Below are 16,180 nucleotides of genomic sequence, written 5' to 3'. Positions count from 1 at the left end.
GAATGGGTCGCATTTGCGACCCAAGGCCGAACAGGTATTTTCGCATTTGCGAAAGAATACTCGCATTTGCGAGCAAGGCAGGTCTGGGCTATTTTTTCGAGCCTTCGCATTTGCGAGCTCGCATTTGCGAGTACGAAGCCTGCAGGCCTGGGCACACCAGCAAAAATTCTGCAATTTTCTAGGTTCAAAATGCACACCGTGGCCTATCCAAACCTCACCCGATCCCTCACGGCTCCAAACCAAATTAATTCATTATTTCATTTTATAGTCAAAATTTGTTATTTTTTTTTACAGATTTTCACATTTAGGCTTTTCGGCTATGCGTCCGAACTGCGCACGCAAATCGATGTGATGCTAAAAGAGGTTTTTTTTAAAGCCTCGGAACGCAGAATTCATTTTAAACAAGTGATGACCCAAAACCTTTTGGGTCATCACAGATATGAAAAAGGAGACAATTAACAGGATTCCAATATAGATTAGGCTTATAGGATTGGACATCAAACACTGGGGGAAGAATGCACTTACTAAAATTGCAGGAATGGTAGGAAAGCCATTGAAGGCATATAGTGCTAAATTACAGAAGGAAAGACTTACATTTGAGAGGATACTTGTTGAGGTATCAATCAATCAACAATATCCATCACCAATCATGTTTGAAAATGAATATGGGAAGATTATAGAACAAAGAGTGATGTATGAATAGAAACCAGTACATTGTTCCACCTGTAATAAATTTGGGCATGAACAATCAGACTGCAGGAGAAACATGAAGAAGGAGGAAGAAAGGGAACAACAAAAGCAAAGTCAGAATGATCAGCAAAATAATGATAAGGGAGAGCAGGAAAGGCCTAAGTATAACACAGGCAAGGTAGGGAATGAAGATGGCAAAGCAAAGGAGCTAGAGGTGATGGTGCAGCAAAGAAGAAAGGGAAAAGCAATACATTAACAAGGACAAGAGAGATGACTCTGACTCTTGGGAACTCGTATGCAGTACTAGCAAAGAACACGGATGACACTACTAGAGCAAATGGAAGCATAGCAAGCTCATCTAACCCTGGAGATAAGCAAGCTAGTTTGGGCCATAATATTGGAAAGGGTGGGGAAAACCCCCTACCTAATGGATAATATTGGGTGCTGGAATCTAAGGGGTCTAAATAAGACAGCCAAGCAGAAAGAAGTAAACCTATTTCTGCACAATACTAAGGCTGAATTATTTGGACTCCTGGAGACAAAGATTAAGAGAACAAAGGCTCAACAAGCCTCTCTTACTCTTTGTAATGGGTGGTCTTTCAGTACAAACCTGCATAAACATCCAAGGGGTCGGATTTGGTTGTTATGGAAACCTCAAATATATAAGGTTGACCTAATCACAGTAATTGCACAAGTAATTCACTGTCAGGTTAAGCATAAAGGAAGAAATGAGAAGATGTATATAACTGTGGTGTATGGGTTTAATGATCAAGCCCTCAGAAGAGAACTACGGGAGGAAATAAGGAAAATATATAGTCAAGTTCAGGGGCCTTGGAGTGTAATGGGGGATTTCAACTATGTCCTCTATAAAGAGGAAAGGATTGGAAGTCCTGTTACTGTGGCTGAAATAAGAGATTTTAAGAAGTGTGTGGAAAGTTGTGATTTGTATGACTTAAAATCTACTAAGGCTTATTTCACCTAGAATAACAAGCAAGAAGGGGATGATAAAGTTATGAGCAAGATTGATAGAGTCCTATTTAATAGTTATTGGCTAGCACTACTCCCTGCTTCCACAGTTCATTATATGGAAGGCTTGTATGACCATTGCCGACCATTGCCCTACTATTATTAGTTGGGAAAAAGGAGATAACAGGAAGAAGAAACAGTTCAAATATTTTAATATGTGGAGTATGGCTCCAAACTTCTTAGAAAAAGTAGAGGAAAGCAGGCAAGAAGGGATACCAGGAAGCAAGCAATATCAACTAGTGGGGAAGCTGAATAGACTAAAAAATTGCTATGGAAGATCGACAAGGACAGATTTAGTGAAGTTGAAAAGAGAGCAGATCAAGCAAAGATGGAACTTCTATTATGTCAAGCTAGAATTCATACAAGTCTTATGGATTATGAGTTTCATAAGCAGGAGAAGGAATTAGCACAAGCATATAGTAGCTGGGAAGATGCTAGATATCAGTACCTAAGGAAGAAGAGTAAAATGCAATAGGCAGTACAAGGAGATCAAAATACAAGGTTCTTTCACAATTGTATAAAGGCTAGGAGAAACATTAATAGAATCTTCTAAATAAGGGATGCTTATGGAGAAAATATCACAGAGATGGAGAAGATTGCAAACACATTTACAGAATTCTATTCATCTCTACTAGGCACAAGTAAAGATGACAGAGATCATGTGTGTAGTAGTTTAGTGAAGAAGCGGTTATGGTGTCTGAAGAATATAGGAAAATGCTAGTGGCTCCTTATTCAGAGAAGGAAGTAAAGCAAGCATTTTGGAAAATTGCAGGGGATAAGAGTCCTGGTCCGGATGGATATGGGAGTCAATTCTACAAGGACATTTGGAGAATAACTAGAATGGATGTAACTGCAGCAGTTTTGGAATTTTTCAAGACTGGGAAACTGTTGCATATGCTGAATAATACCGTTATTACACTCATTCCAAAAGGAACCCATGCAGATTCAGTAGGAGATTACAGGCCAATAGCTTGCTGCAACACTGTATACAAGGTAATATCAAAGATGATATGTCAAAGATTAAGGAAGGTACTGCCTGGGATAATTTCTAAAAAACAAAGTGCATTTGTAAAAGGGAGATACATTGCACAAAACATATTAATTTGTCAAGAATTAGTGAGGCTCTATAATAGAAAGAATACAATTAAGAGATGTCTTATAAAGATTGATCTCAAGAAGGCTTATGACTTGGTGGAATGGGGATTTGTGGAAGAAATATTGTATGCACTGAATTTTCCAAGTCAATTCATAAGTTGGATCATGATGTGCATCACAACTACACAATATACAATAGCTATTAATGGTGGTATGTATGGTTGCATAGCAGGAAAGAGGGGTCTAAGACAAAGGACCCAATATCCCCACTGTTGTTTGTAATATGTATGGAGTATTTTACTCGAATCATGAGATTGGTGGTTGACCAAGAGGGGTTTGCTTATCATACAAAATGTAAGGGGCTGCAGCTAAATCATCTTTGCTTTGCAGATGATGTATTACTGTTTTGCAAAGGGGAGCTTCAAGCTATAGTATTGATGTTGAGAAGACTACAAAGCTTCTCAAATGCATCTGGACTTACTATAAATGCTGCAAAATCTAATATCTTCAGTGCAAATATGGATGAACAATGCTTGCAGGACTTATGTGAGTTGACAGGATACAAGAGGGGATCCCTACCTTTTAGATATCTTGGGGGTACCCATATCACCAAAGAAACTAGCAGCACTGGATTGTGAAATCTTAGTGGATAAGATAACAATGAAGATTAAAAGCTGGGGGACAAGAAATTTATCATATGCAGGGAGAGTCTTACTGGTTAATGCAATACTAATGCATATACATTCCTACTGGGCATCCATCTTTGTGTTGCCTAAGAAAGTCATTAAAAGCATTATAGGAATATGTAGGAGTTTCTTATAGGATGGGAAAGTCCACACTAACAAGCCATCTCTGGTAGCATGAGACTTGGTATGCAGGTCAAAAAGACAGGGAGGTTTAGGGGTACATGATGCTACTGCCTTGAATGAAGCAGCTATAGCAAAGTATGTCTGGAACATAGCAGCCAAAATAGATAATATGTGGGTCAGATGGGTAAATCATATTTACTTAAAAGGGAGAGACTGGTGGCAGTACAAGTCTCCTACAGACTGCAGCTGGTACTAGAGGAAAATTTGTACTATAAGAAATAAGTTTGCTAATGGATACACACAGAATCATTGGCTAACTACTAGCCTTGGCGAGGGTGGGTATGGCATAATATGAACATGCCAAAGCACAGCCTAATCTATTGGTTAGTAGCACATAACATACTCTTGACGAAAGATAGGCTGAAACATATGAGAATTAGCAAAGACAGCTTATGTGAGATATGTGGAGATGCAGAAGAAACAGTGGCTCATCTGTTCTTTGAATGTCCACTTGTGAGGAGGTGCATAGAAGACACGCTGAGATGGTTAAACATAGACATCAGGAATATGGAGCTCCAAGGTTTAGGTAGAAGAATGACCAGACAAGTTAAAGGGAAAATATGCAGGGTAATTGTGTTGGCCATACTAGCAGCTGTCGTTTATAATGTATGGAGAGCAAGGAACTTAGCTCTATGGGAACATAAGGTGATACGACCTGGGCAGCTATGCAGCCAGATAAAGCAAGACTGTAAGCATAAAGCACTTGAAGCATTGAGGAGAAGACACACAAGCAGAGAGAAAGATTGAATAGAAAAACTCTAGAGAAAATGTATAGCTGAGGTTTGTATATAAGTGATAGGACAGTTAGAGAAAAGTCTAATTGTATTCTGAGATGTAATTTTGATAGGTGATAAATAAAATCTTTTTGTTCGACCAAAAAGAAGTTGAGATATATATATATCTAGTACAACGGCGAGGTGTCATAATATATACTCCCTCTGTTCCAGTTTATGTGAACCTATTTCCTTTTTGGTCCGTTCCAAAAAGAATGAACCCTTTCTAAATTTGGTAACAATTTAGCTTAAAGTTACAACTCTACCCTTAATGAGAAGCTTTTATAACCACACAAATACTCTGGGCCCCATTTGGACTTGTTTAGGATCACAAATTTCAAAAGTCTTCATTTTTTTTCTTAAACTCCGTACTCAGTTAAACAAGTTCACATTAATTGGAACGGAGGGAGTATAGATTTTAGAAGAATCTAAAGGGAGGAGATCCAATAAAGTGTATCTACTCTCACCAACCAAACCAAATTGGGTTACGCATTGACAGTTTGCATCTGTGTACGTATCTGGTAAGCAAAAATGATAGACTTCCAAGAAACACAAATTGGTCACCTAACTTTTTTGCTTTGGTTTATTTTTTGAACACCAAACCATGCATGTTTATTTTCCTCAAATTATATATAGGGATCAGGGACACTATATTATTTCTCCACTCTTTGCCCTTCGTTTTTAACAGCTGAAAGTGCCTACAAAGCTACAACACTACTCTTTGGCGACATTAATCTTGGAATTTGAACGACGGATTTATGTCTATATTGACATCGAATATATTTTATACTGTCAATATAATATAATGACATATAACAGATTATTGTTTTATTTTCAAGTAATTTTCTTTGTTATAAATAATTAATCATTAGTATAGATTGACTTAGCATAATAATGTAAATAATATACACTATTAGTGTACGAAACTTAAACTCAGTTACCAACTACTCAAATGGTCACTCAACTATCACAAATTATCTCTTAAAGTCACTTTTCTTTCGTCTGTAACAATAAAGTCATTGAACTATGCCTATTGCACTTAGAAGATCACTCAACTACATTTTTCAAATTTTGGATTGTCAAATACCTATTTTACCCTCTAAATTATAAATATTGATCTTCTTTTTATTTTTAAAAAACTTTTTAATATTATGATTTATCCCTTTTTAATTTATATTATGGACTTACCTATAGAATAAAAAAATATTATTTATAAATTAAAAAAATAAAAAAGTATTTAAGCATTTATAATGCCGGAATAACAAAATAATGAGCATAGTAAAAAAAATTAATTAGAATAATTTGTTCGTAATAATAACTTTCGTATTAACAACGAAAATTCAAAAATTTATTTACACAATTTAGAATGAAAAAAATAAAGGTTGTAAAATATATATTCCATGCACGTAATATAAAAATAATTATTTAAATAAAGGTATTTTTATAATATGCATTATATGTTCTTGAAAATTATGCTCAATTATATTATTATGTTTCTACCAACTTTCAGATGACACAAAGTTATGTCACCGGAAAGCAGGGGCGCTATCTATATAGGGTAAAAGCTGCTATGTTAATTTATATATATATAATTGAGCATAATTTCAAGAATATAGATGCTTAAATATTTTTTATTTTTTTAATTTATAAATAATATTTATTTATTCTATAGGTAAGTCCATAATATAAATTAAAAAGGAGAAAATCATAATATTAAAAAGTTTTAAAAAAAATACAAAGAAGATAAATGTTTATAATTTAGAGGGTAAAATAGGTATTTGGCAATCCAAAATTTGAAAAATTAAGTTGAGTGACCTTCTGAATGCAATAGGCATAGTTCAGTAACTTTGTTGTTACAAATAAAAGAAAAGTGACTTTAAGAGATAATTTGGGATAGTTGAGTGACCATTTGAGCAATGGACTCGGGTCTTTTAGTAGTCCTATTCAGTAGGTAGCGAAACTTTGGAGGGTAGTATCCAACTAACTTTCCATGTTTTGAGTTTTTATTTGTACAAAAGAATAATATCTTCTTAAAATTTGAAAATAATTTAACTAAACATTTAAAACATTAACTTTAACGATAAGTTGTTATATGTTCAAGATCACAAGTTCCAAAAGTATTAAAATCACTGAAATCTTTTGTCATATTTAACGACCACATTTTTTCTTCAAATCTTTTCTTTTTTAAATTACTAGTCAAATCAATTAAGATCGCATAAAGATAAACGGAGGGATTAAAGCTCGTGAAAATATAAAGTGATCGTGCTTTACGTTTTCTCTTTCTTGTTCAGAAACTGTCGTCCTTGGAGCCTAAAACCTTGTTAAAATGGTATGGTCTTGACGTCTTTGTGGAGATTAAATTTTAAGGGGAATAATGTGTAAATTAGAATTATATAAGGGGCAGGGGGAATAATTAATATTTCTAAAGTTTGACTTTCTTTGTTAAAATCTAAAAGATGACGGACATGTTGTCTTTTCTTTTTGACGGACATGTATTTAAAATGACTTTGAGAAGATCAACACATTGACACGACGCCAAATGTAATTAAGAGCTTATACTTCATGTATAATTTTTCACACATACACCTTTGAAGTTAAACCAAATACATTAATAGAATAGAGCCATTAGCAAATTTGTCCTATATAAATGGCTTACTTTTCCAACTCTTGAGAACTCAAAACACAATACTAAGAAGTAACAATGGCAAAAAGCAAGGTTCTTGTTGTAGGCGGCACTGGTTATATTGGCAAGAGGATTGTAAAAGCTAGCTTAGCTCAGGGACATACAACGTATGTCTTGCAGCGACCGGAGATCGGCCTCGACATCGACAAACTACAGATGTTGTTGTCGTTCAAGGAGCAAGGTGCTCGACTTGTCGAGGCCTCGTTCTCCGACCACCGGAGCCTTGTGGAGGCTGTCAAACAGGTGGATGTTGTTATATGCACAATGTCTGGTGTGCATTTCAGAAGTCACAATATCTTGTTGCAACTCAAGTTGGTTGATGCCATTAAAGAAGCTGGAAATATTAAGGTATATATTGTTCAAATTCTCTTGATGTTAAAGTTCATTCTTCGGTAGAAATTTACATAGATCGTAATCAAATTATACACAGATTGGTACGTAATCCACCAGAAAACTACATTTTTCCTTATATCTTCAGTCTCGAGAATCAATCCGTCTCAGAAGACTGGATTAGGCATTACTATACGTACCAAAAAATATGTCATAACTGTCATATGGTTTATGAAGACTTCAACCATATTTTATGATATACTAGTAGTCAAGAATAAACTGTATCTCACATTTAATTTTTAAAAAAAAGAAGTGAGTGACTATGTGTGTCCACACATATATATAAGGAGACAGAGAGTGAGAGAGGAGAGACAGAGAGATATATACCTTAAAGGCTTAAACGACCAAAAACTAATCTTGAGATTAAAGTGTTTTTGATTTTGCCTCACACATCAAGTTGATATGTAGTAGTCTAGTAGAGTAGTATTTCTTTTCATGCTTTCCTATAAGCTAAAAGTAAGTTTGATTCAGGGAAAAGAATGAGAAATAAAGTGGTTCTACGTATAGCGAAATACATGATAATTTACTTTGGAGTGTAAAATTTTGTCATACGGAAATAATAAATGTATACGCATTCATTTTCTTTCTACAACACCTTCTGTCATTTTCTTTAGGTACACCTTTGAATGAATGACACTTGTTCAAGTCGATTGTTAAATGTCTAGATTAAGTAAGCCATAGCCATAGCTAAAGAAGTAAAATTTGCGAAAACACTCCTCCAACTTTTTAAAGAAATCTCTCATCTCCTTTATATTTTCGGTCACATTAATATCATTGCTTTCATTTAATATATTATACATCCAAATATAAAAGTATCTTAATCAATTGAGATTATGTACCTAATGGGGTTGGTTCTCATTTCTGATTATATGGCTAATTTGTAACCAAATCTTGTCTCTTTTCTGATTGGCTAATTTTCTTTTGGTTTTCTCGTTTGATTTCGTTGTTCATGTCTAATAAAATTTTACGTGAAAAGGTTACTTCAAATAGTACATATATAGTCTAGTTTTAACCTATTTATCGAAGTTTAAGACCAGGTTTAAGATCACGGAGATTAGTTAAATTAAAGGGTAAGCTGTACATTTTACTCGGTGAAAAATGGACAAGAATTTCCAATGCACTGTATTTGAATGGTAACCTGTCCATTTCTTTCTTTAAAAAAATATTCCATTATATATTGGGGAAAAAAAAATTGCAAAGTGAACAATCAAACCGTCTTACAGTTCAGCTAGCCGACCAACCAAATTCAATTAACCCCGTAAAAAGTATACAAATTCCAATATGACTATTTCTACTGAATTCATTCTGTAAATCTAGTCAAGAAAAAAGAAAGAGACAAAAAAAATATGGAAAAGATAAAGTTGGTTAAGATGGGGAGCAGTGAATAACATTGCTATCCCATGATGAAACTTTGACTTGACTCATAAGGATGGTTAATTGAATTGTACTAATTATTCACCCTTAATAGTCGACACAGACTAATTGCCTCTTTTGGCAAGCTTATTTTTTATGAAAAGTGCTTTTTTTTTTTTGCCAAAAGCATTTTTGGTCAAAATTGAAGTGTTTGGCCAAGCTTCTGCAAGAAAAAAAGTGCTATTGAGAAAAAGCAGAAAAAAATAGCTTCTTTCCAAAAGCACTTTTTTGAGAAGCGCTTTTTGAGAAAAATACACTTAGAAGCAGTTTTTTAAAGCTTGGTCAAACACTAATTGCTGCTCAGAAGTGCTTTTCAAACTAATTAGCCAAACACAAATTGCTTCTCACCAAAAGTACTTTTAAGAAAAATACTTTTAGAAAAGACACTTTTCAAAATAAGTTGATTTTTGCAGCTTGGCCAAACGGGGTATAACTTTGTAATGGAATTATTCTCCGGCTTCTAGATGTGATGTTCCACGCTTTCGTCAGATTTAACCCATTCTTACGTCATGCAAACTAACTAGTTTATCTTTATATATGCTTTGCACATTTCATAGGCTAATATGAAAAAAAGAAAAATAGATTGTTGATTAATTGCTGGATTGTTCGAAAATCTCAAACTATACTAATATCATGTTGATTGAGTTATTGTCTTATTTAAAAGCAAAATTGTGCAACGAACATTTTTATTTATTTATTTACTTTAAATCTACAACATTGATTGTTGAATATTTCCTAGCTCAAAATGTTGCAACTATCCTAATGAATCAACATAAATGCTTATTTATATAAGTACTCCTTCCATCTCATTTTATGTGATGTTTGACTGAGCATAGAGTTTAAAAAAGAAAGAATATTTTTATAATTTACGGTCAAAGTCAAGTTATAAATATTTGTATGGTAAAAAAATTAATTTCATTAAGTTAAATATACAAAAAAATATTGGTAAATTATTTCTATGTATATATATAAAGGTAAAGAAAAGTGCAACACATCAACTGGTACTGAAAGTTTATTTCTTTTATACCAGAAAAAGTAATACTCCGTATTATTTTCTTTTTTTCCCTTCTTACTCCCCTCATTCGTCACGCCAAACTCATCTTTTCGTTCCATTTCTCTTCTTATTAGATAGTATAATATTCATCCACGTATTTTATGTAAAGATACGAATCCATTTCTCTATGTATATATTTCCTTTCGATATAGGTAACCTTTTAGTACTCCAACAATTACGTACCATGTGGTCTTCGACACATTTGCTACAATCATCAAGATAGGACAAACCATAAAAAAAAAATTAAACTAATTGAGTATTACATGCATGATCAAATTCAGAACTCCTGTATGCTGAGGTACTCGTGTAACCTTGAGGGGTCATTGGGTTTTTAAACTTGGGTAAAACTTATATATATATATATATATATATATATATATATATGTATACCTTGAATTTAATAATCTAATCACTTGACACCCTGAATATTAATTAAAAATCTTTAGGGAAACACTGAATGAGTAGCATACTGATGCTCCCTCGCGTTAATTAAATTATGGGTCCGCCTATGCGGCTGTATGGAGTAATAATTTTGCTATTTCATTTTCTTGTTTGTTTTGACACAAAGAAATAAAATTGGCAGCGGTTCTTGCCATCGGAATTTGGAATGGATCCAGCAATAATGGGACATGCAATAGAACCAGGAAGAGTGACATTTGACGAGAAGATGGAAGTGAGAAAAGCCATAGAAGAAGCTCATATTCCTTACACTTACATCTCTGCTAACTGCTTTGCTGGTTACTTTGCTGGCAATCTCTCTCAACTTGGAACTCTTGTTCCTCCTAAACACAAAGTTTGTGTCTATGGACATGGCAATGTTAAAGGTACACACATTAATTTTTCTGAATACTTGTAGGATATATACCCTTTTCAGAAAAAAGATTAATTTTGTAATAATTATATGCAGTGGTGTATATGGATGAAGATGATGTAGCAACATACACAATTAAAAGCATAGATGATCCAAGGACACTGAACAAGACAGTGTACCTTAGGCCACAGGAAAACATTCTGACTCAAAGGGAGTTGATAGCCAAGTGGGAAAAGCTGAAAGGAATAGACCTTGAAAAAATTAGCGTCTCTGAACAAGACTTCCTCTCTTCCATGAAAGGTACTTCCTCTAACCAAAAAGAACTCCTTTAATTTTCTGGGAATTAATTAGTGGAGTAATTTTTTGTTGGCGATTAATTATTTTTTAAATACTCTTGAACTATAAACATTTATAATTTATACCAGTACATTCTATGTAGTTGAATATGTAAATATTATTTCAAAAGATTGAATGCATATTTTATAACTAGTTCAAAGAATTTGGTGAAGATCGTGACTCTGAAAATTGTTCCTATTTATGCTTTTGGTTAATTTTGTACTAAAAGAATAATCTTAGTACTCACTTTTTCTAACCTTAATATAATAATTCAAAATGTCCTTGTCTGTAGCTTTAGTACATGACATATTGTCATTTGTGTATTTTCGTATTCTTTGATTCCTGTTACTATTTGTTGTTGCTTTCGTTTCGGCTTTCTGATTATAGTACCCAGTATTAGTTTTGTATTTTTGCTTCGGTTTTCTGATTGGTGTGATTGTTGTTGCCCTTTCCTTTTACCTCTCCTAGCCGAGGGTCTACCGGATACAACCTCTCTGCCTTCTTGAAGGCAGGGGTAAGGTCTGTGTACACACTATCCTTCCCAGACCCCACTTGTGGGATTACACTGGATTCACTGTTGTTCTGTATTATAATAATTCAAAAACATTCGGTCCCCACTAAAATAAAAGGAGAGGATTCATGTAATTGACATTTGAGAAATGGTAATATTGCAGGAATGGACTATGCTGGACAGGTAGGAGTTGGACATTTCTACCACATATTCTACGAAGGTTGTTTAACAAACTTTGAAATTGGAGAAAATGCAGAAGAAGCTTCTGAACTTTACCCTGAAGTTCGTTACACTCGTATGGATGAATATCTAAAACGCTATCTTAATTAACTTTCTTTTTGATACAATATATATGTTTGATTTGGAGTTCAAAGAAAATTACAGCAAATAATGTACTATAATAATCTTGTGTACTGAAGAGAACAATCAATGATAATCTTCTATTATTTCTGCAATACTTATCACAACAGATATCATTTACTGTTCTTTAACTTTCTATTCATTACAAATCAACTTTGTAATTACAAAGATGAAGAATAACATACGATCAGTAATCACAGCTTCACATATCAAGTTATAATGTTTTCAAAGCATAACTAAAAAAAGGTAGCTTAACTATGTGCTATGTTTCCAATCTTCCATGTGAAAGTGCTTTGGCTTCCAACACGGCTGCATTTGCACCAACAAAGTCATAGCTATTTCTGGAATTCAAATCGAAGTTAAGATTCATATTGCTCTTTTGTTCTTCCTCCACAATGTAATTAGACCTTTGTAGCTCCTCTTTGATATTATCATCATGTGTTGTTTTACCGATAATGTTATCATTCCGGTTCTGTCTATTCGTGTAATTCATTAAATTTGACAGAGGTAAATCCAAATCAGTAAGCTGAGCTCTTGTTGCTTCCACTGCACTAGGAGAATTCATGTTCACTGGAATGCTCTTCTGAGCTTTACTTAATATCACTTGCAGATACTTACCTTGTGCCTCTATTCTCATTTGCAATTTCTGTTGCACCTGTTTAGACCAGAGAATTAGTCTGGCGATTAGGATGAGGATCATGTTAGGGTAAGACAAGACTAAGATCATTAGTTCACAGATCATCGCGCAACACCATTATATGTGTGTGTTTGTTTTCATGGTTTTCGCTCACAAGGAATACTAAGCTCACGCTATGTGCGGGGTCGGGGGAAGGGATAGGGCTGGACCACAAGGGTCTGTTGTACGCAGCCTTACCCTGACTGTTTTCATGGCTCGAACCCGTGACCTCTTGGTCACGTGAGGAATACAAATAGTGCTAGCAGATACGTTTATGCATACCTCAAGCTGGTCCTGTAATCTTTTCTGAACTTCAATCTGACTCATTACTGCCTCTGCTATTGGAACATCTCTGTTCAGATATTAGTGAGAAGACACTAGTTTAGCCGAATAAATTAAGCTTAAAAAGGTCCATTATGGTTAAACCAAATATACATAAAGCCTAAAAAAGTACACATATATGCAACTGTAATTAAACCAGTGCTTATTTTCTCAAGACGTAAAATAAAGAAGCATTGATTTGCAAACCACTGGAAATTAATAAAAAAAAAATATTAGTCCCTAAACGAAGTATCTTATGGCTTGTAACTAAGATAAATGACGAGCAACAAAGTGAAGAGTAACAGTTGAGATTCATGGCACCTACCCTTGTATATAGTTCATACTTAATGATGAGGTACCAGGGCCTGAGGAATGCAAATTAAATTGTCCCGACGAATCCCCTATGAGATTGGAGAAAACAATATATGCAACCATAAGTTAACTTCAATATATAGTGCAAAAAAGAAAAAAGAGAGAAAAATGATCTCAAAATACAAAGATCAAGCAAAGGTTTAATTTGTTTTGCTTTAGTTAGTTGACTATTTGTAAGATCAACATTAAGCATTAGGATAACGGCCAAAATGTAGGAATAGCAAAAAGCTTGAGGAGTCCATTATGTTCTTTCTGTGGTTGGATTCTCCAAATTATAGCAAACTCACCACTACTGTTTTCTTTGTTTTGCTCCGCTGCATTTTGTTTCTTGGCCTGCTGTCCAAGTCTATACTTCTGAATATACAAGGAGAAATTAAAACCATTGGAAAGGGTTATTAGAGAGAGAGAAATTGGTAAACAGAAACAAGCACTTATACCTGCAAATGACTCTTCAAATGGTATAGTGTCAAACCCTTCACGCCCATTAACCTCAGTACTGACTTGGGAGTTGCTTCTGTAAATCCAAAACCTTCTATCAAACATTTGCAGAGCATTAAACGGAACTGACTCCAAATTGTTGGAAATCACTTGGAACCAGTGTTTTAAAAGGATTATCCAGTTGAAAAGCAAAAAGTTGAATCCAACCCTGAAAAATTAGCTTCTTTCTAAAAACAATGACTTGGGAACATATGTATAGCCAAAGAAGGCCATAGAAATTGGAAACTTTATAGTAGCCTACAGAAGGCCATTCCAAACCAATTTACAAAATCTGAAATGAATCCAAGTTCATACCATTTTAAAGATACACTACTACTATAATTCTAAGAGAGGTAAACTTGGATTTATTTCTAGTGACTAGTTATCTTGAATTGTTACAGAACCAAAGTGATTCCCAACTCAGAAAGCGGAAAAAGATGGCCAAACAAATGCATATATAGATACAAATCAATGCAACCCTAGCTAGTCAGTTGCAATTTAATTTGGCTAATTTGTTACAAACAAAAACAAGATTATAAGTAGAAAAAAAGAGACTCACTTTCAGGACCACCAAGCTTAGTGACAGCATCAACAAAGTGTTGATGTAGATCAACAGTCCACCTCAACCTTGGCTTTGGGTCTCTTGTCATCACCACTTCATTCTCATACATAAAACTACCTCCTCTTCCCGCCCCACTTCCATTATACATACCTACTCTTGTCTATATATTCCCACTAAATCTCAAGACACTACTCAAAATTAATGCTGACTAGAAATTAAAACAGTGAATTTGACCACCAAGAAAGCTCAAAAAGTCAATGGGGAAGAAAAACAATAAATGTAGCTTTGAAACTGATTCCGTATAATGAACAGTTCCAAGAATCTTACTAGTAGGAGGGAAAGTATCAAGTATGTAAAATCAATAAAGAGAATCAAATGGAGTTTCCAATTACAAACTCTAACGCTATAAATAAATAGTACTTACTATATATTATTGTAAAATGAAAGTATTAAAGTTAACAGAGATTCTTAGTTTGTGTCTCCTGCAACATATCAACGACAATACTTTTACATATTTCACGTAACAAATGAAGGGGGAAAAAACACGTAAGGAAAAAATTCCAATATCAAATCGAGTTAATAAAGCATGACAATGTGTATAATAATTGGTACAGGCAGATATAATACTAACTTTGTTGTGGTATCAATTTCATAAAGAAAACGACACGGAGAGGAAACATCGGCGAGGAATCTGAAGACACATGACCGCCGAATAACTAATTATAATTTCATTTTGGTTTAAGGATGACAGATTCGATCCAAAATGATAAAAAGGACCACTTTATCACATCACAACATATTAATTTTATAATTAATAATATAATATTATTATTAATTCAATGATAAACTTTATGGTGTGGTGAGGTGATGCGTCGGTGACAGCGTGGAATATTCGCCGGCAAATCAGGAATTGGAGTATTCGTGTACTCGCGTGCCACGTCCTCCCAAAGACCAACAATCCACCTCTCTTCTATTTTACTCTCTATCTTTTTTGGCAGGAGTAAAGTCAATATAATACGACGAAAAATCTTGTTAACGAAAATACAATTACAGTTGAAAAATAAAATGAAGAAAATAAAATATTTTTGTGCTGAGGCATAAATATCTCGTTCACTTTAAGGAGATTTAAGTCCACTGCAGCAAAGTCTTTATTAGTCCAGCAGTAATCCTCTTGACTTGTCTCCCCTAGAATACAATAGCCCGATGCCCCGATCACGTCGTATGACTCGAACAAACTCTGGACAAGTTGTTAAGTCCAAAACTCCACCAAAATGAACATCTTCCTAAACAAAAGTTAAAAACTCTATTCTTCTTTTTTCACAACTTTAACCTCACTTTATTGAAATACTTTACAATTACTTTCCACCACATTATAGAAAAAAGACTCATATTTATAGGTGTAGGAATTCTTCCATGAATTAAATTGAAAGAAAGTGGGGTAATAAGTAATGAAATCATGGAGAACATGGGATAATGGTTAAATTATTATGTAATTAGTGGTAGAATATGGCAGAAGAATTCCAAAAGAGTTATGGTCATTTTCTATATCATGGAGTAGTGAGAGTTATGAGAGTTATGGTCATTTTCTACATCATAGAGTAGTGGGAGTTATGTCATATTTTATTTTAATAATAAAATGTTATTATACTAACATTCACCTACTCATTTTAATATTAAAATAAGAGAGTTTACCAGTTGAAGGGAGACTATCATACATAATGAAGGTGTGCTCTACATTGAACCTCCACTTAGAAAAACAAC

The 16,180-nt window shown here is 34.1% G+C and overlaps 2 protein-coding genes across 5 annotated transcripts; one reads left to right on the top strand and one right to left on the bottom strand.

Annotated features, from left to right (window-relative positions):
• The first annotated feature begins 7,020 nt into the window (after positions 1-7,020).
• Positions 7,021-12,106, top strand: LOC104220290 (isoflavone reductase homolog). The gene is made up of 4 exons (XM_009771125.2): positions 7,021-7,484; positions 10,577-10,817; positions 10,901-11,104; positions 11,815-12,106. The coding sequence occupies exons 1-4, from the start codon at positions 7,155-7,157 to the stop codon at positions 11,979-11,981; spliced, it is 942 nt and encodes a 313-aa protein (XP_009769427.1). The 5' UTR covers positions 7,021-7,154; the 3' UTR covers positions 11,982-12,106.
• LOC104220291 (myb family transcription factor PHL11) lies at positions 12,078-15,163 on the bottom strand. Of its 4 annotated transcripts, XM_009771129.2 has the most exons (7): positions 14,417-15,036; positions 13,818-13,909; positions 13,668-13,734; positions 13,334-13,409; positions 12,970-13,039; positions 12,630-12,666; positions 12,078-12,557 (listed from the first exon to the last, which is right to left on the bottom strand). In XM_009771129.2, the coding sequence occupies exons 1-7, from the start codon at positions 14,565-14,567 to the stop codon at positions 12,274-12,276; spliced, it is 777 nt and encodes a 258-aa protein (XP_009769431.1). In that variant the 5' UTR covers positions 14,568-15,036; the 3' UTR covers positions 12,078-12,273. The 4 variants fall into 4 exon arrangements, with proteins under 4 accessions (XP_009769431.1, XP_070003737.1, XP_009769428.1 ...); XM_070147636.1 differs by lacking the exon at positions 14,417-15,036 and adding an exon at positions 15,051-15,163 and having other exon boundaries at positions 12,078-12,666; positions 13,818-13,894; XM_009771126.2 differs by having other exon boundaries at positions 12,078-12,666.
• Positions 15,164-16,180: the final 1,017 nt, after the last annotated feature.

The sequence above is a fragment of the Nicotiana sylvestris genome, chromosome 6 (genome assembly GCF_000393655.2).
Source record: "Nicotiana sylvestris chromosome 6, ASM39365v2, whole genome shotgun sequence".
Taxonomy (NCBI): Eukaryota; Viridiplantae; Streptophyta; class Magnoliopsida; order Solanales; family Solanaceae; genus Nicotiana; species Nicotiana sylvestris.
The sequence above is the reverse complement of the archived record's forward strand: the minus strand, read 5'-3'. Positions and strand labels throughout refer to the sequence as shown.